General features: G+C 32.0%; 1 protein-coding gene across 1 annotated transcript; it reads right to left on the bottom strand.

Annotated features, from left to right (window-relative positions):
• Positions 1-529: 529 nt before the first annotated feature.
• Positions 530-17,190, bottom strand: LOC143639766 (eukaryotic translation initiation factor 1A, X-chromosomal-like). The gene is made up of 7 exons (XM_077107824.1): positions 17,044-17,190; positions 13,157-13,240; positions 11,234-11,337; positions 9,775-9,825; positions 6,279-6,360; positions 3,871-3,962; positions 530-1,597 (listed from the first exon to the last, which is right to left on the bottom strand). Exons 1-7 carry the CDS (start codon positions 17,057-17,059, stop codon positions 1,592-1,594), a joined length of 435 nt encoding a protein of 144 aa, XP_076963939.1. The 5' UTR covers positions 17,060-17,190; the 3' UTR covers positions 530-1,591.
• Positions 17,191-24,552: the final 7,362 nt, after the last annotated feature.

The raw sequence follows: 24,552 nt of genomic DNA, 5'->3' as shown, positions 1-24,552 counted from the left end.
CTTAATAGTATTAAAATCCAGCTTTTGGTCTCAAGATATATCTACTTATATTCGTGTTATGAAATTTGATAGGTAAGAACCATTAAATACCATGGGGCACTTTTCTATCTTATCCTTTGGTTCTAGCCTAACATTTTATACCTAAATTTTCCATACTTAAGCATTTATGGCAACATAAAATGAAGCCATATGTAAGTTTATTGTCTGTCATAGCTGTTACATTTGTGTCATAAAACCCATGTGAGCCTGTTGATCCTTTATATTAATTTTCACTACTGAAAAATTTTCAAGAAGAAAAAATGTAATAAAGGTAACACCAACTGTTGAATCTCTGAAAGCAGTATAAGATTTAACTGTGGCTAAAGAAGATAAACTACCTCAAGTTTGATTTCATTTTACTATATTGGTAATTTAAAAGAAAGATTATGATATAATCTGACACTAACAGTGTCAGTGCATATGACAAATTACATTAGTAACATCAAGAAAGGCCAACAAACATACATTCAGTATGACTCTTTATTATATTTTTAATGCCATGGTTCTTCCATACAGAAAACAGAAACCATCTTTTCAATAAGTTGTAGTTCTTTTCCTCTTAATCTAAGGTTAGCTTAAGAAAGACTTAGTTTATAGAATGTTATAAAATTAGTTTTCCATTTGCACAATGCAATTTAATTACCCATGAAGTCTCAAAATGTGGGCTACAATGTATGACTCTGGGGCAAAAAAAAAAAAAAAAAAAAAAAAAAGTCATCATTTTATATAACTTATTTGCAAAGTAAAAAAACTATTATGTAATAGCAAAAGTTTCCTTGTTTGGAAAATTTGCTAGGTAAATATTAGAACAATGTATTTTCATTTTCTATTTTTGTGTGATCTTAAAAAAGTAAAAATTAAATAAACACTGTCAAGTCATATCAATATTTCTAACATGAAGAAAAATGGTTATCACCAGATGTTCCATTTGAAACTGCTAATCTTTTGAACTCAAAATTGTTCCCATGTTTTAAATTGTAATTTGGAAAAGCTTACTTTGGATGGTGGCAACATAAATAAAAAAAGAAATATAGAAGACATTAAGATCTAAAAATACATTTTGATAAATAAGAAAAATAGCCCTATTTTTTCTGATTTCAAATGCATATTTCTTTTTTCCTTAAAAATGTGATAAAAATCTCAAGAGAATATCTGGTTAACCAAACCATATAGAAAAAAAATGCTGTAAACATCAGTTGGAATTAGGGCTTACTATAATCTACTATATATATATGGCAAATAATTAAAAACATTCATTTACTAGAAATAAAGTAGTCATAAATGGGAAGGCATTTCTTCCTTACTTTGCTTTTAACAAGGCAAAGTTGTTTGAGCCTTTACTTCTAAATTCAGTTACATCTAAAAAATAAAGTGTTATTAACATGTTATTTAAGATTACTCTAGTTTTAACAAAATATAATATTTTTTAAAAAAATGAAAATAAATGGATCTGCTTTAATAAATTTTACTCATTCTAAATGAAATTTTATTCTTCTTAGCAGGTGACAGCTGAGATTTCAACAGTGGAACAATCCTCAGAATCACTTTCAGATTAAATCTATAAGTAAAAACAACATAAGATCCATGAAATAATTTCTATAGTATCCTACTATTTTTAAGACCATTTTAAGGTTATCTAGACAATCACTATGGCACATATTCTGTATACCAGGTTTTTCCTTAGTCCTGTCTGTTGCCAGTATACTTCTTGTCTTTTTTACATTGTTATAAATACCACACAAAATATCTTTAATAAAGTTTGACATTTCTTTATTCTTTTATTTTGAAAGTTGGCATAGAAATGGAAAAGCACCATCTTTTCAAAATGGAAGTATGGTCTTAACCAAATTCTCCCCCCCTTTAAGAACTATTTTAATTACAGAAGTTAACACTACAACAGATGTAAATCTTTCTAGAGAAATGACTCTACAAGTAGTAAGATTCCCAGGCTAAAAAATAAAAAAGAAAAAAAAAAAGAAATTTACAAATTTCAAAACAGTAAATTCCTTTAATAATCATTACCTTTACTCTCTTGTTTCCCTATCAGCAGTTCCAAAGGAAGGCCCTTATTACAAACTCATAAAAATACTTTTTGTTTTGTTATTTGCAATTTTGGGATTAAACCTGGCATCTATATAATGAGCTATACTCCTAGCCTGTTTGTTTTGATATAAGACTATGGCTAAATTGGCCAGGATATAATAATGAGCTATACTCCTAGCCTGTTTGTTTTGATATAAGACTATGGCTAAATTGGCCAGGATGGCTTGGAACTTGCAATCCCTACTTCAAGTCTCTTGGTTTATAAGGCTTTTTTTTCATGAAGAAATATTTACCCTGCTTGGACCCTAAGTTTATCATCTGTGTTTTCACGCTTAACTTCCCAAAGACTAGACAACTACCTATTAAATATTTCTGCCTACTATTTAATAAACTCTTGGCCAAATCTCCAAACATATCTGAATTAGAAAGTTCCTTAATTTTCTAAAAAGTTGCTAAATCTCACTGGCAGTCAAATTATTCAAGTCTGCCCTAAATCAAAAGTATAGGTTTTTGCCATATTAAATATATACTAATATTGTTTTAGTTATAAGAATCCTTTGGCATAGAGTCCCCAAAGAAAGAAATATAAGGAAAATGTTACAATAACTGTTTCTCATCCTTCCTACCCCCCCCGCCCCCCCCCCCATTTTTGGGTACACTTAAAGATTCACACATTAGTGTTTACTTAAAAATACACAATGTAAATATAAAAATGTTTATACAGATACATACTCTCATTTTAATTCATGGTACAAGTAATCTAACTGCTTTGGAAATTCATCAAAACAAAGTGGGGATGTTGGATGGATAGAAGAATGAGTGTGGTTAAGTATAGAGAAATGTCAACTATAGAATCTGGGTGGCAAGTTTATGGATGTTATAAATGGGGATGAATGTCAGGACTACTTAAGCTCAACTTTTTCCAAAGATTGGCCTTTGCAATTTTTAAAATGTCTGGTAATTATTTTGTACAAACTTTCAAAACAATTACTCCAGGTACTTTAAAATTTCACCTTAGTGCCCAAATTTATTACTTCTCATAGTTATTTGTGTACACAGATAGTTTCTGAACTACATTTACATTATAGGAATACTTTTAAAAAGAGCCTGACTGAAGTGTAAACCATATTACTAAATCACTATTCCATTTATTTAAAAAAAAAAATACCTTCCCCTCACACACATGCTAAAAAAATGAGGACAAATTTTACTTAGATATAATAAAAACAGTAAGGTATGTGACTCACTGCTTTATTACTAGGAAAAACAAAGCTCTTCCCCCAAATAATCATACTCTAACTTCAAATGAAGCATTTTACTAACAGTGCTGACAAATTAAATAATAAAATTCCACTATATGTCCAGGCAATAGGCTTTTATTTTAACAAGACTTTTAAAGTCTGTTGTAATTTCAGTGCTGCATTAAGTCTTTTAACAAATTAGTATTTTATTTATGAAATGCCATGGTTTCAAAACTGCTGCAACTCATAATAATTATTTCTTTTCATAACTTTCAACATGTTATGATTTTGGAATACTTCTGCCCAAATTAATATTAATTTTAAAGAAAGAAGTATTCTAAAGGATTGATAAAGCTTGCCAAAGAAAATACAATTTAACTACCTTATTTCTGCCTTTATTTAATAAACTCATGGCCAAGTCCCCAAACACACCCGAATTTAAGTATTCAATATTCTTGGCTAAATGGAAATATTTAGAAAAAACAAGGTAATTAATTTACACAATTCATAAATAAAATGAAGAAATCTATAAGGATCATCTACTTACATCATCAATATCTTCATCATCATCTCCAATATCATCAAACTGAATTTCATCATCATCTCCAGGACCAAAAGTATCTGTTTCATTAATTTTAGCTAAAGATAACCAATGAACTCATTATATAATCAAAACAATATTTAAGCAAGCTACCTACTAAAGAAAAGGCCTGATATAAATACTGAACTACAGGAGAAGACTTAAAATTATAAAAAGAGAAGTTTTAAAATATACTCCAATTCAACTGATATTTCTTTACTAAAAATTATTAAACTTCTAGCAGCTGTACTATAAACAGCAAATTATCAATAAAATTCCCCAGATGTTCACTCATTACAAAATAATTACAACAAACAGAACATGGGCTACATATTTCTTTTGTTCAAAACAGTTTTTAGAAAAGTAGGCAGACTCCAATTACTCTAACTCAATAGCTAAACACTTTCAATGTATGCTTCAAATGGTTTGATGTAATTGTACCTCTGCAGTGTTTCTAAGTCTTTTGGGTATACAGCAGCTCCAACTCACAATAGCTAAGCTATGGAAACAACCTAGATATTCTTCAGCAGATGAATAGATAAAGAAAATGTGGTTTATGTACACAATGGAATAAGCCATAAATCATTATGAAATAATGGCATTTGCTAGTAAGTGGATGGAACTGGAGATTATCATGCTAAGTGAAATAAGCCAATTTCCAAAAAAACCAAAGGCTAAATGTTCTCTCTGGTTTATGAATACTAACCCAAACAGGGGAGGGTGGAGAGATAAATAATAAAAATTCATTGAATTAGACGAAGGGAAACAAAAGGAAGGGAGTGGGAAAGGGAATAGGAAAGACAGTAGAATTAATCAAAGATAACTTTCCCAGCCTTGTATTTGAATATATAACAAGGGTAACTCCGCATTATGTACAATCACATATGTACAATCACAAAAGTGGGATCCTAAGTAGAATAAGTTATACTCTCTGTACATATAATTGGCCAAAATACATACTGTTGTCTTGTATAATTAAAAAGAATTAAAACAACAACAACAAATGATTTGAGCACAGGCTAACACCATCCTCATGGCATCTTTAAAGTCCTCCTTGGATCAGAACAACTATTTCAACATCTTTAAAAAGGATTTACCAAATCACAGAGACTTGGGTTAATCATGCTTATTTCCAAGAAGTAAAGCAAAAAAGAAGCTGCTAATCAGATTCCTAGATAATTCAGCACTCCTTAAAAAGCTAATAATTAATCAGAATCTCCATGCTTCTGTAAAAATCTTAGTATTTTTATGATAAAACTGCAGTGGAATAAAAAGGCATGTAGCTACCAAGTAAAGCATGTAGGCATATAAATTAGTGCATTTTCTCTTTACTAGTAATATGTTATGGGTCACTTCAGTCTTTTCAAGTTATTTTTTTTCCTGTGAAAATATTTTGTTTCTTTCAAAAAGGAAATAAATACTTTTGTTCTAAACACCCTAAGTAACAATTCTAATAATAATATATTTGTTTTCTAAAACTTAAAAGCTACTGTTATAATTGCTGCCTTCATTTATACAAAAACTGCCAGTCTCTTAAAAATTGTTAAAACAAAGCAAAACAGAAAGAATAGAAAAAGGTTAGAAATATGGAATGAAGTTATGATATTACATACAACTATATTGGTATATTTCATCTTACAAATATCTAGAACACACCAACTCAAAAACAAATAATAGAAGAAAGATCATTAAAGTAGAGGAAGAGTAAAAGGAATGGAGAAGAAGGAAAGAAGAAGCATTGGGAACTGAAGTAAATAAAGCAAACTATATTCCACATAATGCACTAATTAAAAACAAAAATAAAAGCCTCCATAATCCAATAAAAAGAAAGAAAGATCTGTATAACAGGAAAACATGAGGAGGGAGAAGAAGAGGGAAAGAATAAGTACTAGGACCTGATTTGGAGCAAATTATAACCAACCCTTTTATCATTTTGTCAAGATGAACCCCAATATTATGTAAATGTAGTACACACTAAACAAAAAACATAAAAATCTAACAAATGTATTCCTTGACAGCTATACATCCAAAGGTTGGAAAATTCTTTATCAAAAGAACAAGAGATGTATATAGACATAATTTGGTATGAACATATTTTATATGCAAACAAAAATATGAAAAATTGTGCTCTACACGAGTAATAAGAATTGTACATTCCACTATCATGTATTTAAAAAATAAAATTAATTTTAAAAAAACCATGAGAGACTTCTTACTTTTCCTAAAATATTGATAAAGTACAGACAGGCATACTTACTAATTTTGTTAGGTTTACATACACATACACACAATAATGTGTAAAACAAACAAATCTACCAAAATTCTATTACCTAAACATCAATAAATGACTGAGAATACAACAATATAGACATTACCATGCTCTGGAAGTTCTCCATATGCCTTCAGACTTCTAGCTTCATCTGCATTGTACTTTAAAATTACATCAGCTTTATTATCCTTAGAATTAAACAAATCACTTTTAAAACTGGTTACAGCAAAATATCATCAGTTGTTTTCAAATTATACATAAATTACTTTCAAATAACATATTAAGAAAAAACTCATTAAGAATTTTGTTAAAAATTCATTAAGAATTTTGTTAAAAATTCTCTGCTTTTCTTCTACACAGTACACTCATCTTCCTGCTTACCCCCCGCAAAAAATTTTGGGTTAAACTAAAGAAAAAAGGTTCCATACATTCCAAAACATACATACCAATTTCATCCTCATAAAAGCAGAACAGGCAAACTCAGTATTTTTAAATAATCTTCTGATTAGAAGTAAAAAAAAGAAAAAAATTGCAACATACATATTCTAGGTCAAATATAGCAATCAAAACTGCAAATAATATGACCAAAGAAAAGAATACCAGCATAAAACTGCCTCCAAGTTTAAAGTTGTTTTCCTCCTCACTTTCTTCTTCACCATTTTAAAACATAACTATTTTCTCCCTATACTCTGATTCATATCTTAATGACTAAAGAATCAACTAAAGTGCACTGGACCTTTCTTGTGTCCTGTTCATTCCTAGGTTATGAAAAAATTTATGATTAAGTTAATTGTCAGTCGGGAGCAGCAGCACATGCCTGTAATTCCAGCAGCTCAGGAGGCACTGAGGCAGGAAGACTGTGAGTTCAAAGCCACCCTCAGCAACTTAGGGCGACCCTGTATCTAAATAAAATACAATAAAGGTTTGGGATATAGCTCAGTGGCTAAGTGCTTCTGAGTTCAATCCCTGGTACAAAAAAAAAAAAAAAAAAAAAAAAATTGTCAGGCAAATACAAAGCAGAAAATCAGAGACTAGCTGTGACAGAATCCAAAAGCCTCTGAAAAATATTCTTTTAGATTTACAGGTCTGTGATGACTTGGTGATCACCACTACACAAGTAAGTGCTCACAACTTATATTCCAGAATAGGCCATTTTTCCATATTAATAAACTATTCTAAGCATCCACCTGCTTGAGGAGGAGATAACATTCCCACAAAAGTTCTACATAAACATTTTCTCCATAGTACTAGACAAAGCAGTGACAGATGTTAACTTCCCATCTTTTAACATTACCCACATGTTGCTAATAAAACCTTTTTTGAATTCTCTGGTCACTCTGTCTCTCAAACTACTGGCTCTCTCCAGTGGTAGTGGAATTGTTTTTTAGAATGTACTCCTATCATAATTAATTTAATTACTTTCCTAAAGAACAACAATAATCCTGGGGGGATAGTCCAAAAAATTGTATTCTTAACAGCTCCCCTGAGTAAGTGTCTGTAATGCAAACCCCAGAAAACCAGTTTTAAAATGTTCACATGTACCCATTTTGAAGAATATGATCAGTTAAACTGGTAGATGGCAGTTAAGTGTATGTTGCTGATTTACAAATTATCTAACAAAGATCCAAAGAAAGGCCACTAAAATGATCACAGAGATTCACTGGCAATACAGGAAAAACCAGAATTTTTTAAACTGTAAGATATAGATTATTTTATTTTTATATATATATATATTTTCCAGAGTATTTGAAATGTACATCTTTGAATAATGAAGGAAAAAAAAAAAAAGAAAACACAAAAGAGGCCCACAACAAAAAAAAGCAGCAATCGGTACAAACTCTTCCTAAGAAAGCCCTGAAGTTGTACTTAACAAATTGTTATAAACATGTTTGAAGAAATATGTTTAAGAATAAAATAAATCATGTTTAAAAATATTTAAGGAAATTAAAAGACTAATGTCCTACAAATGATACTTCGAAAAATGCATAAATTATTTAAAACAATAGTAATTCAGGAGATGAGAAGTTGAATAACTTCAAAATGCCATTTTCAAACAAACTAAAACAGACAAACAAGAGAGAATAAAATACTATAAGTCAATTAGACCTAAGAGACATTTACGGAAAACCCCTCCTAATAATATGAAAAGAATATTTCTCAAAGGCTCATGTGTTGAAGGTTTGGTCTCCAATGTAGGAATGTTCAAGGTGAGACTTTTGGCAAATGATTGTATCATTAGGACTCTACCTTCTTCAATAAATATTTTCTCCATAGTACTAGGCAAGGCAGTGACAGATGTTAACTTCCCATCCTTTATCATTACCCATATGTATTGATGGATACATGATTGATGGATTCATAATTGAAAGGACTACTGGGAGGTGTTAAAATCTATAGGAGATGGGGCCTAGTTGAAGAGACTATATCCTTTGAAGTAAGCCCTTTGCCTGTATCTTATCCTGGACTCTTCATTTTTTTTTTTTTTTTTTCTCTGCCTCTTTCTCTCTCCCCTCAGACTGCCATAAGCTGAGCAGTTATCACCCACCAAGCCCTTCTGTCATGGGGTTTCTGCCTCATCACATAAACAAAAAACTGACTTGCTCTTCCAGACTTGGATTGCAAGAACTATAGATTTCAAAATAAAATGATGAAACTGTGTGTTCGCACACACCTGTAGTCCCAGAGTCTGAAGCAGAAGGATCAACTGAGAACAGAAATTCAAAGCCAGACTGGACAACACTGTGAGACTCCTTCCACTCAATTAAAAAAAAAAAAAAAAAAAAAGTAAAAAGTAAACACATTCATTAAAAAAGAACACTACCATACTTACACAGTATCATCTTATTTTAGAAAATTTAATTGAAGAATATTCTAGAAATATTTTAGAAAGAAAATGGACAATTGAGCTTCATGAAAAACATCATACCTACCTATCTTCTTATTTCTCTAGGGAGCAGATAAAATGTCAGCCTGTGTTACTACTATTTCACAGACTGGCCCTTGGGAATCATCTGTAAAAACTAGAGTATGTAACAGAAAGCCATCAAATGAATTAGGATATAATGATCCATCCATAGTACTGTTCTATACAAAGAGACTATTTACAACATACTATATTTAAAATAATAATAGAAATTAAAAACTGTGTTGAATCACTTTTCTTATACATGTACCATCAACTTTGGGAATTATTTTGAATTAGAAAAATACTATAGTCTCTTAATAAGTGTAAAAATATTGTATTCCCTTAAGTGTTGATGACAGAATGGTGTCAAAGTATGTACTGAAACTGGCAGAAAGTAGAAACATTGTTATCTAGGAAATATTAATGATTTATTAAATAACAAGGGCACAGAACAAATTTGTTTTGTTTTTATATTTTTGGTACTAGGGATTGAACCCAGGAGAGATTAACCACTGAGCTACATCCCCAACCCTTTAATATTTATTTTGAGAGAGAGTCTGTAAGTTACTCAGGGCCTTGCTAAGTTGTGGAGGGTGGTTTGAACTTGTGATCCTCTAGCTTCAGCCTTCATGTTCACTGGGATTATAGGTGTGGTGCGTCACCCAGCACACAGTATAAATTTGAATATAATTTTTACCTGATAATCTCGAAGGCCAACCAATATGATGTCTGAGGAATTTATCCAAACCTGTGAAAATAATTTACTGACATTTTAAAAATATAAATTAAAAAGAGCCAACTTAAATGAATCATCCCACAAAAAATATTTTATTCATCCACTTTGTAAACTATCAAAAATTAGGGGACCAAAGATTAATGATAGAGCACTGCCCTAGCAAGCACAAGGATCTGGATTCCATCCCAAGTATTATTTTTAAAAAAATGCAAAGGTAAGATAAAACTATAGTACAATACTCTACATGTAGCCTACTAAAATATGAAATTTTATTTCAATTACTTAAGAGCTTAAAACTTCAAAGAAAAGATCATCCATCAAGGAAAGTGACTAAACATCAAAAACTATCTTAAAATATTTAGTTATCCAAAATATGAAAGAATTACTATCTACATAAATGTAGCCATTCAGAAATCAATGTACATAAAAATGGCCTCCTCTTGTCTGAATGTGTGTATATGACATGCACATATTAAAATCAGGAGATGGGAGTCTGGGGGAGTTGTTGTTTAGGTCAGGAGAACAGAATTCTCATGAATAGTATTAATGCTTTTATTAAATAAGTCCTAGAATGCTTCATAGTTCCATATCAAGACTCAGAAAGTACTGTCAATCAGAAAGCAGGCCATCTTTTAAAATCACCAGATTTTAAACCACCTCTAGACAAAAATAGTCCTCAGAACTGGAATAAATTACTATTCATAAGTCACCCAGGCTGTAGTATTTTGTTACAGGAGCCTCAAAAGAATAAGCCTTAAAAGTGCCGATAATTTGTTAAAGAATGAATAACAGATCTAAAAATATTTTTTTATAAACAGATTACTGAAATCCCCTAATACAAAATAACAACATCTAATAGTATGAGAAGCATAAAGGCTAATTAGCCAGAAAACATGTTTCATGGCCTTAACAGATGAATTTTTAATGACTTCTACTTATAACATGGGGCAATAAATAAATAATTAATCAAATAATTTTAAAACTGTCTTAATGGACTATGATAAGGAATCTGTTATCTAACATATTCCATATTCAAATTTCCCTAGGACCACTTATGATTATTTTTCCCTAATACAAAATCTATTAAGGAACATGATCCATTAATTATCCATTTCTGTAGTCTCTTTTAATCTCCATGTTATTTTTCATGGAGTCTAGACCATTTGTTTTATGAATTAGATTTGTCAGATTATTTTCTCCCTTATTATTTTATCTACTGTGATATATTATATCTACGGTTGATATCCAGCAGAAATATAATATTAAGTGATATATAATAAAGATCAAAGATATTCTTATTTAAATGTCATATAAATCACAGCTCTGTTTTATAAATATCTTTTCGAAACTGAATTTGCTTTCATATTAAAATGTTTTTATAATCAACTGAATCTTGAAGTAAATAAATCTACATACTTACCTTTTTTCTCAACTTTCCTCTAATATGGCATAACCTCTTAATACCATCAAAACACATTGCTTCTAATCGTCCATTTCCCAACATTTTGATTACCTGAGCATACTCTGAGGAAGAAAAAAAGATAATATATCATTCAACATTCATTTCAATTTAGTAGTGTAATAGGTAAAATTTAGAATAGACAATAAAACTTTATTTGTACTAATACATTTGAATCAAACTTTATCTTTTTTTAATGAATATAGTTTGAACAGTAAAATGTCTACCCTGAAAGCCCTTTTATAAGGTGACACAAATTCTAATTTTATCCCATTTAAAAAAAAAAAAAATATATATATATATATATATTGCCGCAGTCTGGCTGGGCACAATTCAGGAGCCACTTGTCAAAAGAAACTAACTTTATTTTTAGAACCACACAAGATAAACAAAACAGCTCCTCAGGAAAAAACCCTCAGAGCCCAACTGCCACCACCGGCTTCCCACAAGCCACACACCCCAACAACCTCCTCCTCCCACAATCCTCCTGCTCTTGAGGCCGATTGGCTGGGTCGCATGGGCGGAGCCAAAAAAGTCCCCCAATGAGCAGCTCCGTGGTCTGAAAGGGCAGGGAAACAGCCCAATGAGCATCACCGCAGAGGAGCCAATCAGCTAGATGTTGCTGGATGTTGCTGGGGCTGCTGTGAGCCAATCATCAGCTGGTAGTCTGAAAGGGCAGGGAAACAGCTCAATGAGCATCTCCACAGAGGAGCCAATCAGCTAGGTGTTGCTGGGGCCGCTGTGAGCCAATCATCAGCTGGCAGTCTGAAAGTTTGCTGGAGCCCCTTCGGCTGTGGCTCTCAACATCTCCCCCTCTCTGTTTAAACAAGAAGCATGTGGCTTAGGGACCGTGTCTGCCTTAGGTTGTCCAATAGTACATATGGTCCTTACCCATTATTGGATGAGCTGACCTCAAGGCGTCAGCCTCCTGTCTTAGGTTGGTACCATAGTAATTTCTTTTGACAAGTGGCTCCTGAATTGTGCCCAGCCAGACTGCGGCAATATATATATATATATATATATATATATATATATATATATATATATATATATATAAATAAAATTGACAATTTCTAAACCTATCCTAGTCATGCTTTTATGTGATAATTCCTTTTAGAGTAATAAAGAACAAATCAAGTAGTTTGCACCCAAACACAAGTGTCTATTCCATGAAGAGTCATCTCTATATTACAAATGTTTTAGTTATATATTTATTTTGAATAAATCAATTACCTATTGCCTTTATTACTGCATGTTGTTCTTCTAAATACAAGGTGGCTCATTTCAAAATAGATACTGTCCCATATGGACACAGTCATATTTTTATTCTCCTTTCCCTCAAACTTAGGGAGGAATTAACAGTTTAATTATTAGGAAAAATGAAGAAAAGCAAAATGGAGGCACAAGGACTACTACTCAGGATTATGATTAAGAAGGCTTTGGCTTAAAAAAAAATTAAAACAGAATCAATGCATGGAAGGAAGACTACCTCTAGATAGGGAATAGGGGTGGGAGGGAAAGGGAGGGAGAAGGGGAATAGCAAGGATGGTGGAAGGAAACCCTCATAATTATACAAAATACATATATGAAGATGTGAATTGGTGTCAACATACCTTATATACAAACAGAGACATGATAAGTGGTGGTATAATGGTGTATTATATGATAAATGGTGGTATAATGGTGTATTAAGAATTGTATGCAAAAAAAATAATAAGAGCTCATGTGTAATGACATAATTTGGCATGAACATACTTTATATACAGAGTTACAAAAAATTGTGCTGTGAATGGATAATCATGACTGTAATGCATTCCACTATTGTCATGTATGTAAGAAATAATAAAATAAATAAATAAAGGAGCATAAGTTAAAAAGTCTTACCTTGACCATCCTCTTTAAAAACCAATTCTCTTTTTTCAGATTCATTTTCATTTTTACCTCTGCGTCTATTTTTACCTCCTTTACCTAAATAAAGGTAAATAAAAAAATTTAACCATAATTATCTGCATAATGTCTGTTAGCTAAATTCTAAAACCAAGCGCTTTTAAAATGTGTTTTTAAAATCAAGAAAAATAAAATGCATATCTCTTTAGCACTGCCATATTAACAGAACAATAAATAATTATTGTTATAAAAAAGCTAACCTAATTTTATCAATCAGATTTATAATTTGATTGATATAATTTGATATTCATTTATATCCAATACCAAATATTCCTACCATCAATGCCTTACCTTTGTTGAACATTTTGTTTAGGTATTTATTTTCTAAAATAAAAGTATATATATTAAAGTACATAGAAAAAGATATAGCCCGGGGAAAAATATTAATACTGTGTATACTTCCAAAAGAAACAACCATCGTTTCTTTCTCTCTTTTTCTCTCAAATAATGAGCCATATGCCCCAGACCTTTCTTTCTTTATTTATTTGTTTGTTTATTTATTTATTTATTTGAGTCAAAATCTTGCTGAATTGCTCAGAGCCTGAATAAGTTGCTGAGGCTGGCTTTGCATCTATGTTCCTCCTGTCTCAGCCTCAAGAGATGCAACATCATGCCTGGCTCCATTCTTTATTATAGTATATTTAACTCCACTCAATAATTTGTCCTGCATATCTTTTAATGTCAATAAGTATAGATGTGGATCCAACATTTTAATCCTTAAAATACATTTTTTCCTTATTCTGGCATCCTTTGCAGTTTCCCTTTTATTAAATTATGCTGCATTAAAGTCCAGTCTACAACTTACAGCAGATGGATGTAGAGAAGTAGTAATTGAGGATAAAAAGTTTTGTATCTACTTTCTTAGGTTTTTCATAAACTATACTAGTTTAAGACTCACCAGCAAAGAAAGAGAAAATCAAGTTCTCCATCACCCTATATTTTCACCAGAACCTTACCATGCTAAAGATTTATAATCAAATTTCACTATTTTTTTTTCTTTGAATTTTAACATATTAATAAGGTCAAACACATAAGTATATATTTTATATTTTATTTCTTTATTGGATTTTCAATTAAGTAGTCACAGAATTGGGATACTTCTCCAAAATATTTTATTCCCATTCCAAAATCTACAATAGCAGTCATTTCCAAAAAATGGGAAAAAGGTTGAGAGTAGCAGTAATAAAAGACCAATGGTTGGAATTTTAAAAAAAAAAAAAAATCCCAAAATAGAATATGTGAATTATCACTACAAAGACATCTAATTCTCAAATGTATCAACTCACTCTTGCAACAGTTCCCCCAATGCTTTGTGCTGCTACAAAACATAGGTAAACTTCTACAATTTCTGTTCTCAATCAATTCAGTATCTGAGGTATTGACAGGACACACCAAAACTAACTTACTAGGAATGAAAAAAAAAATGTTCTATATTATCAGCATCAATCATGCCAGAACTTCAAATATTACTATAAGCTACATTAGGGAATGGATTGTTGAGTTATATACCAAACTTTTTTTATATATGAATAATCATGAATATATCTTTTAGAAGAAAGGCAATTTAAAAACCTACTTGGACATAATTTGGCATGAACATACTTTATATAAAAATCCAATGCATCTTAGCCTATATGAGTAAGCCAAAGGATACCCATTTTCTTGATGTGGTGAATGGTTTGTAAAATTTCTAGAGGAAACTGTGGAGTAAGAATGGGCTGAAATCAAAATCCATTCAACATATAGCCCATTATAGTTAGACAGCTCTCACCAAGCCAATACTGCAAAACTTCAAAATTTTCCTTTTAAAAAGGAAATTGTTACTGGGAATGCTACTACTTAGCTATTTTTATTTAGTTTATTATTTAATTCTATTCTTTTTATTCTTTCCCCCTCTATTCTATTTTCTCAGCTTTGCCATCAGGCCTAGCTAAATTGTCGAGTGTGAGAATAATAAATTTCATTTCTACATCAGTGAGTAACATCTTCTAAAATCCAGGATCTTAAAAAATGCCAATCTGTCAAGAAAACTACATTACGGATTTATTTACATGTGCAGGAATGAAAGCATGGTACATATCTGCAGAATAAGAGGAAGAAATTTAGAAAGGGTTCACACAGACTTTTGAACCTATCCTGTAATTCTTATGTTCAGTGGTATGGTTCTCCAGGAGTTCATTATATTATATATATCTTTTTAATGTTTCTAAAATATTATATAATTCGTTATAAATTTACTAAAGTGTACTATTTACCCTGGATTTTTTTTCCAAGTAAAAGTGCAATTTAAATTCTCTTCAGATAATATTAAAACTGTGCATAAAACAATTAAAGCTCAGTTTATTCTACTATAAAATATTTGTTTTATAAACGTAACCCAAAATTTATATATCTCTTCCTTAATTCAGATATGTTCTTTTGTTAAAAAGTCCTAACCCACAAAAATGAAAGGAGAACCATTTTTTTTCCCCCTAAAGTTTAAGTGAGGCATATGGATAGAGAATTAATAAATATTTATTGAACCGTTACTAATTGTGTAAATGAGCTATTTTTTCCTTCAGGATTTATAGCCTAGTTTGGGCTTCAACTTTTCACCACTAGAAATAAAAAGTGAGAACCAAATACCTTCTGAAGATATTTGGTAACTAGGGATTAAATGTGTTATAATCTGAGAGGTAATTAGGGATTATATAGGTTAACGAAAAAAATAATACTTTTATAGTAGGAAAAAGATGTACTTCTTTCCACATCCCAAAAAAATCGGCAGTAAAAGTACTGCTACAAAAATGATCAATCAGTTGGTTTCAGAGAAGTGAAGGTGTAATGCCTGAAGGAGTTACTTCTTCCCTCATTTCAATTGGCAATGAAACTATGCTACAAAATGGTTCTGCAGAAAATAAGGTGAAATGCCTGTGGGTTAGTGCACGGTAAACAAATGAAATAGAATCGCTACCAAGTATCATAGAGTAAGTACAGGTAATAGCTACAAAAAGAAATAAAGTAAAATGCCTGCTGCCCTCTGTGAAGTAAAAAGGAGAAGTTGTCCAGGTCCCCACAAAACAAACAAGCAATCAAACAAACAAAAACACTTTTCTGGTGAGCTGTAATTCCTGTTTAAAACCACCATTACCAGTTTCTTTGTATCTAGAGTTTTCTTAAAGAAATCAAGGGCATTAAAAACCTTAATTCCATAAAAGGAATTTCAGTAACGAATTTCTGTAAGGTGCGTTCTTTCATCTCTACAAAGGTTAGGCCCCCTATTTTGGAAATTCCCAGTAAACTTATTCTCACCTCTAGTTTGTGAACATTTAAGCAATAAATAGAGAAATAATGTGAATGGTCCCTATTCGTGTTTATTCTCAATATAGACATGTTCGGGGATGGGGGAGGTGGGGAAGGAAAAGTTGGAAGTTGGTTAAACTCTGTAAAGGGCTGGGCTAAAATCAATCACTAAAGCAAACCTTAAAATGTTTAAGGGTTCCACCGTCCCTTTCGACAAGTTCCTGAAGCGCCGCGGTCTAGCAGGAACCACCGGCAAAAGGCCACGTTTTCCCGCGGGGAGTGTGTGTGTGTTGGGGGGGAGTGTGGGGGAGTGTGTGTGTGGAGGGACGGTCCTAGAAAGATGGCGTCGGCTCCATACCAAGGCGACCAAACTGAGAAATAGAAGTAACTTCCTCGGCCCTCTGGAGAGCTGAGATGCAGGCATTTCCGTGAGTGAAGAGTAAGAACTGACCCTGCCTACACTACAGGCATCAAACCCGAAATTATGGGGGAAAAGTACCAAGCCTAAATAGAGCCGCGGTTTGGTAATCTCATCTCATTACCTTTATTCTTAGGCATGGCGGAAACAGCAACGACTTTTACAGATGGTCGCTGCCAACTCCTTTCCCCTTGAGAAAGCAGGAAGTATCTATCAGTCGCAGGTTGACTAAACAAATGCCTACCTACCGGAGCTCTCCCGTAAATCACAACAGTACACTATGACGAAACAGCAAATGGCGACAGAGCTACCTAGACTCCGGTGGCCTGTAGGGTCCTCTTTTACCCCTCCTCCGTTACTTCGCGTTACTGCATGGGCGTGGTCAACTGACTGATACCTCTGAACAAACACAAAAGGTACTGGAGTACAACTTGAGGGAGGATGAATGAAATGTGTATCTGCCTTGCAAGCAGTAATAACGGGAGTCCGGGTGGAATAGGCAGGTTCTGAGTATCTGCTGCTACACAAAAACAGATGTCAGTGAAATGTGCAACTGAAACATAACAAATCAGTGTACAATGGAGTATTTATTTAGCCATGAAAAGAATGAAATCGTCTGTCGTCCCTATGAAACTGGAAATCATTATGTTAAATGAAATAATAAGCCTAGCATAGAAAGACAAATATTTGCTTGATTTCCCTCACATGTATAATGTTCATCTCATAGAAGCACAGACTAGACTGGTGATTTTTCAGAGGCTGAAGAGAATAGTAAGGGAATGTAGTGAGAGCAAATGACTGAGAAGCGGGTGTTAGATAATGAATCCTAATTTACATAGCAGCAAAATATGATGTGCTTTTGCCCAGAAAGAAACTACACAGAACAGCGTATCAAGGCTGTAGTTCCAGCCCATTAGTAGAGCACCAACTAGCTTAGCATGTTGAGCACTGGATTCAATTCTCATTACTGCATATACATCACTATGCAGGAAGGAGAAAGATGATGGTAAAAAGGTCGGAAAACAAGGAAGCCCTGGACATCTAAAAAGGGCAGAACACCTCCCTTCTTAGGGTACAAGGATATGAGTTACAGCCCCCTTCTCCCTGGAGGGAGAAGTTTATGTTACCCCTTTTTAAATAAACCCTGCTTTATATACTTGCTTCAGTGAGCTTCTCTAATGATCAAACTTCAACATGTACAGAAGCAGGACTTGTCATTGATAACCAGTGGATCACCTCTATAAATATTTTTGGGTCAAGAACATGCTTATCATTGTGTTAGGGAAAAGACACATGAAGATGGCAGGGACAAAAAGTTAAGAGAATAATTCTAAAATGGCCCCACATGCTTTCTTTGTCAAAAAGCAATTTACCTTTAGACCTACCTGGCCTAAGTGGATAGGATATGTCATATTTTTTTTTGACAAACCCCCTGTTATCTGTGCAAGAAGTGTAGGATCAAGATGATATTTTTTTTTAAAGAAAGAGAAGGAAACACATTTTTTATAGTATTTTTTTAAGAGAGAGTGAGAGAGGAGAGAGAGAGAGAGAGAATTTTTTAATATTTATTTTTTAGTGATCGGCGGACACAACATCTTTCTTTGTACGTGGTGCTGAGAATGGAACCCCGGCCGCACCCACGCCAGGCGAGCACGCTACCACTTGAGCCACATCCCCAGCCCCAATCAAGATGATATTAATAGAAGGAAACCAGAAATCTTTTGGGACACAGATCATAAGATTTAGTGACATAAGGATTTTCCCTCATAACCATAGAATCTATAAAAATATATGGTTAAAAATCCAATTAGAATTGAACAATTTGGGCCTAGGTAACCTACAGTGACCATGACACTGGGATCTTGGAAGTCTAATGTCACCCAGCTGTCAGTCAGAAGTCAAGAGGTGGACTTCAGGAAGCCATCCTGGAAACTTCTCTGGAGCCCCAATAAAACTGGAGGGCACAAGAGACACACTGTTCCTATCCTCTCTCAGTGCACCCATTTTCTCCTGTGAGAGTATCTCTTTCCCTTTCCTAGCTCTTCAAGAAACTCCTTTTGGTTATTCTGAGTGCCATATCTGAAATAAAAGGGTTTGAAGGGGGTTCTTCACTCTGCCTCAGTTTCTCAGAAGGTGCCAGTTCTCTAACAATTACTTGCATATAGCACAAATTTGATAAATAGTAGATGCTAAACTCACATAAAAAGGAAAAAGAGAAGAAAGAGGTAGTCTTAAACTCAACAGTCATAGATCTTATAATTGAGTAGTAATATCACAATTTTTACTGGTGGTTTAGATTATTTTAATGTAAAATCTACCCCCCCCTTTCACAATCTAGTTTTGGAGAATTACAATTAAGAACATAATTTTCTCTGAACTCTAAAAACTTCTCCATGAAGATAGTAGACAAAGACATTATTTTTATTCTCAAATATGCAATATATCAGAATATGACTGATTTACAATCAAGAAAAGAGACTATACACTCAAAATGAAATCTCACTCTTTTTTAGCAAGTGATTTGGCAGAGAAGTCCTTAAAATTCTGGTTATAAAAGAAAAACTTTGTACATATTTGTCCAATTTTTGTAGACCTGGCATTTACACAAAAAAACATTAAGTATTTGAAAACTGTTTTGTAGATCCATCAAAGATTTCATTTTATTTTATCTTTTGAAACCGAATATCAGAGAGAAGTAAAAGTTTGTAGGTTTTAAAGGGTTTGTTGTTATTTATTTGTTTTGAATAGACCTACTATTCTGTTTATGTGCATAATTTTTCTATATTTCCTAGAAGATGTAAGATATTTTCAAAGCCATATTCCTCAATGTAGCTTACTTCTTACTTTTCTTCTCACATTTTCAGCATGTCTATTATTGTCTATTAGAGTCAAAACTGGTTTTATTTAGCCTCAGGAAGAAGTAATATTTTCATTTTTAAAATTTCATTGTTTTAGGGCACAATACCTGTGTAATGGCTTCCCTATCCTGAGATTGTTGATGCTAGGTCTATCCATGGAAAGTCCTACTATCAGTCAATCAGAGAACCTCAGACTATTTTTAAAAAGACAAAAATTTCTTGTAAATGTGTTATTCTGCTCATCCAGAATCTGGCATCCATATTGGTAACAAAATCTTTCTGCTATGAGGGCAAAGGAAGCAGTAAATGAGAAAAATTAAATTAAAATGCCACCAAAATTTTCCTACCATAATTTTTCTAGTTAAGTAGTGGCTGTAACCCTTCAGTATCTTCTAGAGTACAGATTTTTACAATTTTTGATAGGTTTTCAGGGTTTTTTTGTTTGTTTGTTTGTTTTTGCCTCTGATCCTCTGTAATGCTATTTTGAAGATATCTTAAGAAAACATTTTAAAGATGGAAAAGTATAGCTTGTTATGCACTGACAACAATATTCTAGCAAGATGTACTGACTGATCACTTAGGAAAGATAAACCAATAAGTTTGGTGACATCTTTCATAAAATGATTTGGAATTGGATGTAGTATCACAAAAAAGTGTTGCCCCAGAACAGATTTTTTATTTTATAATTTTTGTAACAAATGGGAGAATATAATGTATGATTATGATGTTAGGATTGTAGAAATATTGTAGGAAAGTGTGGACTTTCTTTTTCAAGGCTTTCTAGTTTAATGAAAAAGGTCATCAGTATAAAAGAAGAAATCTTAGCAATTTGAAGGAAGAAGCCAAAATGCAAATTTTTAAAAGAATTTTGTAGGACTACAATGAAGGAGAGTGTCAAGAAAAAAAGAGCTTATAATAATGGGAACATTTTAAATTCAGGGGGGAAAAAAGCTAGTGATACAGAACTTTCATACTTCTTTTCACAAGGTAAATCACAATCTATATTTTCACCCATAGTATATAAGGAATTTTCAATATCCATGCTAACACTTAATATCTCTATTCTTTTTTCTATTTTATTTTAAATTGACAAATAACAATTGCATATATTTTGGGGATGTAATGTGATATTTCACTATATGTTTATGTTTATCACTTGGAATGATTTAATTAGGCTAATTAGTAAATCCATCACTTTACTTGCCTATCATGTTTCTCATTGCAATTTTCAAATGAAATTTCTTATTATAGACACCATTCTCTTCACAGGCAACAAAAGCCAAGTGAAAGTATGGGATTTCATCAAATTAAATCTCCACAGCAAAGGATGCAATAGAGTTATGTGTGCTAAATATAAAAGAGTTAAGTCAATGTAATAAAAATATACATATATAAAAAATTAGAATGAATAATAATAATAATAAAGATAGAAAACAGAATAATCAACTAAATCCAAGGTGATTCTTAAAAAGATTTAAAAAATAAGGCCAACATTTTTTAATAAAGAAATTTATTAAATTAAATTTTAAAAAGCAGATATGAACAAATTAAAAAAAGCAAATATGAACATTTGGAAAATTATCACCAAACTTCCAGAAATAGAAGAATTAAAACATTAAGTGTGTGCTATCAAATTATATAACTTGGATAAAATGGACAATATTTGTAGAAACAAATAACTAAAAATGACTTAAAAAGAGTGCTGCTGAAAAATTATGGTCATCTTACTACAGTGATACATGCATATCTATGTTTTAAACACCACAGTTTATAATAGTTAAACTATAGAACCAGCTTAGGTATCCATTAGTCATGAATGGATAAAAAAAATGTGGTGTATATGCACAATAGAGTTTTTGTTCAATCTTAAAAGAAAAAATGAAATCATGTTATTGGCCGAAAAATGGGTGGAACTAGAGACTATCAGATTAAGCAAAATAAGTTAAAATTCTTGTATTAGGTAAATTCCTTCAGTATGACCACAAAAGCAAAAGCAACAAAAGCAAAAAGTAGATAAACTGGGCTTTAACAAATTAAAATGTGTTTATGCATGAAGGGACACTGTCCAGAGAATGAATAAACCTGCTCCATAATGAGAGAAGGTGTTTGCAAGCTATATATCTGATGAGTCTAGAATCCAGAATATATAAAGGAACCTAACAACTCAACAACAAAAAGACCAACAGCCCAATTTAAAAATGGGCAAAGAATTTAAATAGTTCTCAAAAAAAGACATAATATGGCCAATAAGCACATGAAAAAATGTTCAAAATCATTAGTCATATGGAAGTGAAAAAAAAATAAATACGAGATTTCACCTTACCCCCACTAGAATATATTTATTTAAAAAAAAAAGGAAAGAAACAAGTTTGGTAGGGACATATAGAAATTGGAACCCTCATCCAGTGCTGTAAAATGGTGCAGCTGACATGAAACGTTATTTGGCAGTTCCTTAGGAAGTTTAAGAGAAATACCACACAATCCTACAATTTTGTTCTAAGGTATTTATCCAAGAAAATTGAAAACATGTTTCCACAAAAGAGTGTTCAGGAATGTTTATAAATGTTCTAAGCAGCATTGCTTAGCTGAAAGTGAAAACCACCCAGATGTCCATCAATCCAGGAAAGGATGAATAAAATGTGGTGTAGCTACACAATGGGATTTTATTTGATTATAAAAAGGTTATGCTACATGCTTCAAAATGAATAAACCTTGAAAGTGTTACACTTAGTAAGAGAAGCTACACACAGAAGACTATCTGTAATAGACTTCCACCTACACAGAATGTGCAGAGTTGGCAATTCCAAAGACAAAATGAAGATTAGTATTAGTTAGGGGCGGAGGGGACAGAGAGTGACTGTGAACAAGTTCAGAGTTAATTTAAGAGGTGATGAATGTTCTAGAACTAGATATTGATAGTGGCTACATAGTGTGGATAATAAAAAACACTGAATAATACATTTTAAAATAGTTTAAAATGCCAGACTTAGTCATATGAATTTTATTTCAATTAAAAACAAAGCCCAAATCATAAAGTCAAGTGTTGTGTGTTTTTTTCTCATATATGCAAGCTAGAGAGAAGAAAATTGGGAAAGTATCTCATGAAAAATCAAAGGGAAATCAGAAGAAAGGGACCAAAGGGTAGGATGTGGAGAGGGATAGGGAAATGCTGAGGTTTGAGAGTAGCCAAATAATTTTGTTATATTGTGTATTATGTACATGCACAAATATGTAACATAGATCCCATCAGTATGTACAACTATAAATCAGTCCAAGAAAGTGGAAGAAAGTGAACAAATATATGAATAGAATTTAAAAACTTCTCTACTATATGAAGCAGAGGACCAGATAACTACATGGTTGAATTCTACCTTAAAAATAATTTTAAAATAACTGATACCTATTATCCTAAATCAATACAAAAAGATGAAGCATTTCAAATTTATTTATAAAAGTCAGCATCACTCTGTTACCAAACACATTAGTAGAAAAGAAAAGATCAATATCAAAAGATCAATATAGATCAATATTCCTATAAAGATATGTGAAAAAGTCCTTGAAAATACTGATAATACTTTCCAATGTCATAAAATATTTCCATACATTTTCTTTTGGTAGTTTTATACTTTCATATTGCACATTTAAATACCAAATCATTTTCATAATGGTTTTTGAATGCAGCATGAGATAGGGATCTAGTCCATTTACAATAATCATGATAAGAAATCAAACAAGGTGTCCATCAATGGATTAATGAATAAAGAAAATGTAAAATTTGTATACAACAGAATACAGCTCAGGCTTAACAAGGACAAAATTCATCATTTGCATCAGAATGGGTGCATCTAGAGATCATAATATTGCATGAAATAAGACACACAAATGCGGGTGTTAGAGGATCTCACTCCTATGTAGAATCCAGAAACTAGTGAGCCATCTAGTTATAACAGGCTGGAGAGGGGAAAAAATAAGGAAAAAGTGAGGAGAAACCACGTGGAATGTGAGCTAATTTTCCATTACATCATTAGTGATTATAATTAAAATTTGGTGTCACATGATTCAAAATAGCTAAAAGAGATGATTTAAGTGTTTCATCACAAATAAATACTAATTGATTCAGATAATGAATATTCTCTGCATCCAGAGTTGATAATGTATATTGTATAAATGTACCAAAACATCACTTTGTACTCTGTAAGAATGTAGTTTTTTATTTATCAATAATAAAAATACTATGAATGAGTCTGCTAGCATATTATAGAATCATACACATAATAATCAGTGACATTATTTTACATGGTTCAACTGAGAAATGTCAACATAACACACCACATTATCAGAATGAAGGGAAATGACATGAATCACCCTGCTTAATTTAGGAAAAATTTTTACATAACCAAATAAATTCTATGCTAAAAACACTCAAAAAACTAGGAAGACAGTTTTTTTTTACAAAACTCACATGTTAAACTATTTTACATTGTACAATGAAGGAACAGTTTAACCTTCACATTGTTTTAGAACCATTATTGCTATCTACCTTTAAACTTTTTCATCATTTCATTCTAAAATACCCTATCTTTCCTCATTCTCTGTGAAAAAATATGTATATATTTGAAAAACCCTCTTCTAACACTAAAAAAAGTCTTACACAAAAATATTTGTAAGAGTATCATTCACAATAGCTAAAGGATAGAAAAAAAAACTGTGCATAAATCGATGATTTGATTTCTTTAGAAGTATGATATGCTCACAAGGAAAAAACTCAGCTAAAA

The sequence above is a fragment of the Callospermophilus lateralis genome, chromosome Y (assembly GCF_048772815.1).
Source record: "Callospermophilus lateralis isolate mCalLat2 chromosome Y, mCalLat2.hap1, whole genome shotgun sequence".
Taxonomy (NCBI): Eukaryota; Metazoa; Chordata; class Mammalia; order Rodentia; family Sciuridae; genus Callospermophilus; species Callospermophilus lateralis.
Note: the sequence above shows the minus strand (reverse complement) of the source record. Positions and strands in the feature narration are given on the sequence as shown.

Bases quoted from the DNA above. Each gene is read 5' to 3' on its own strand.
- LOC143639766 (XM_077107824.1), bottom strand. The intron at 11,338-13,156 runs GTAAGACTTTTT...TTTCTTCCTCAG, and splicing joins TTTTAAAGAGGATGGTCAAG to AGTATGCTCAGGTAATCAAA. The intron at 6,361-9,774 runs GTAAAAATTATA...TTTAATTCTAAG, and splicing joins TTGGCCTTCGAGATTATCAG to GATAATAAAGCTGATGTAAT.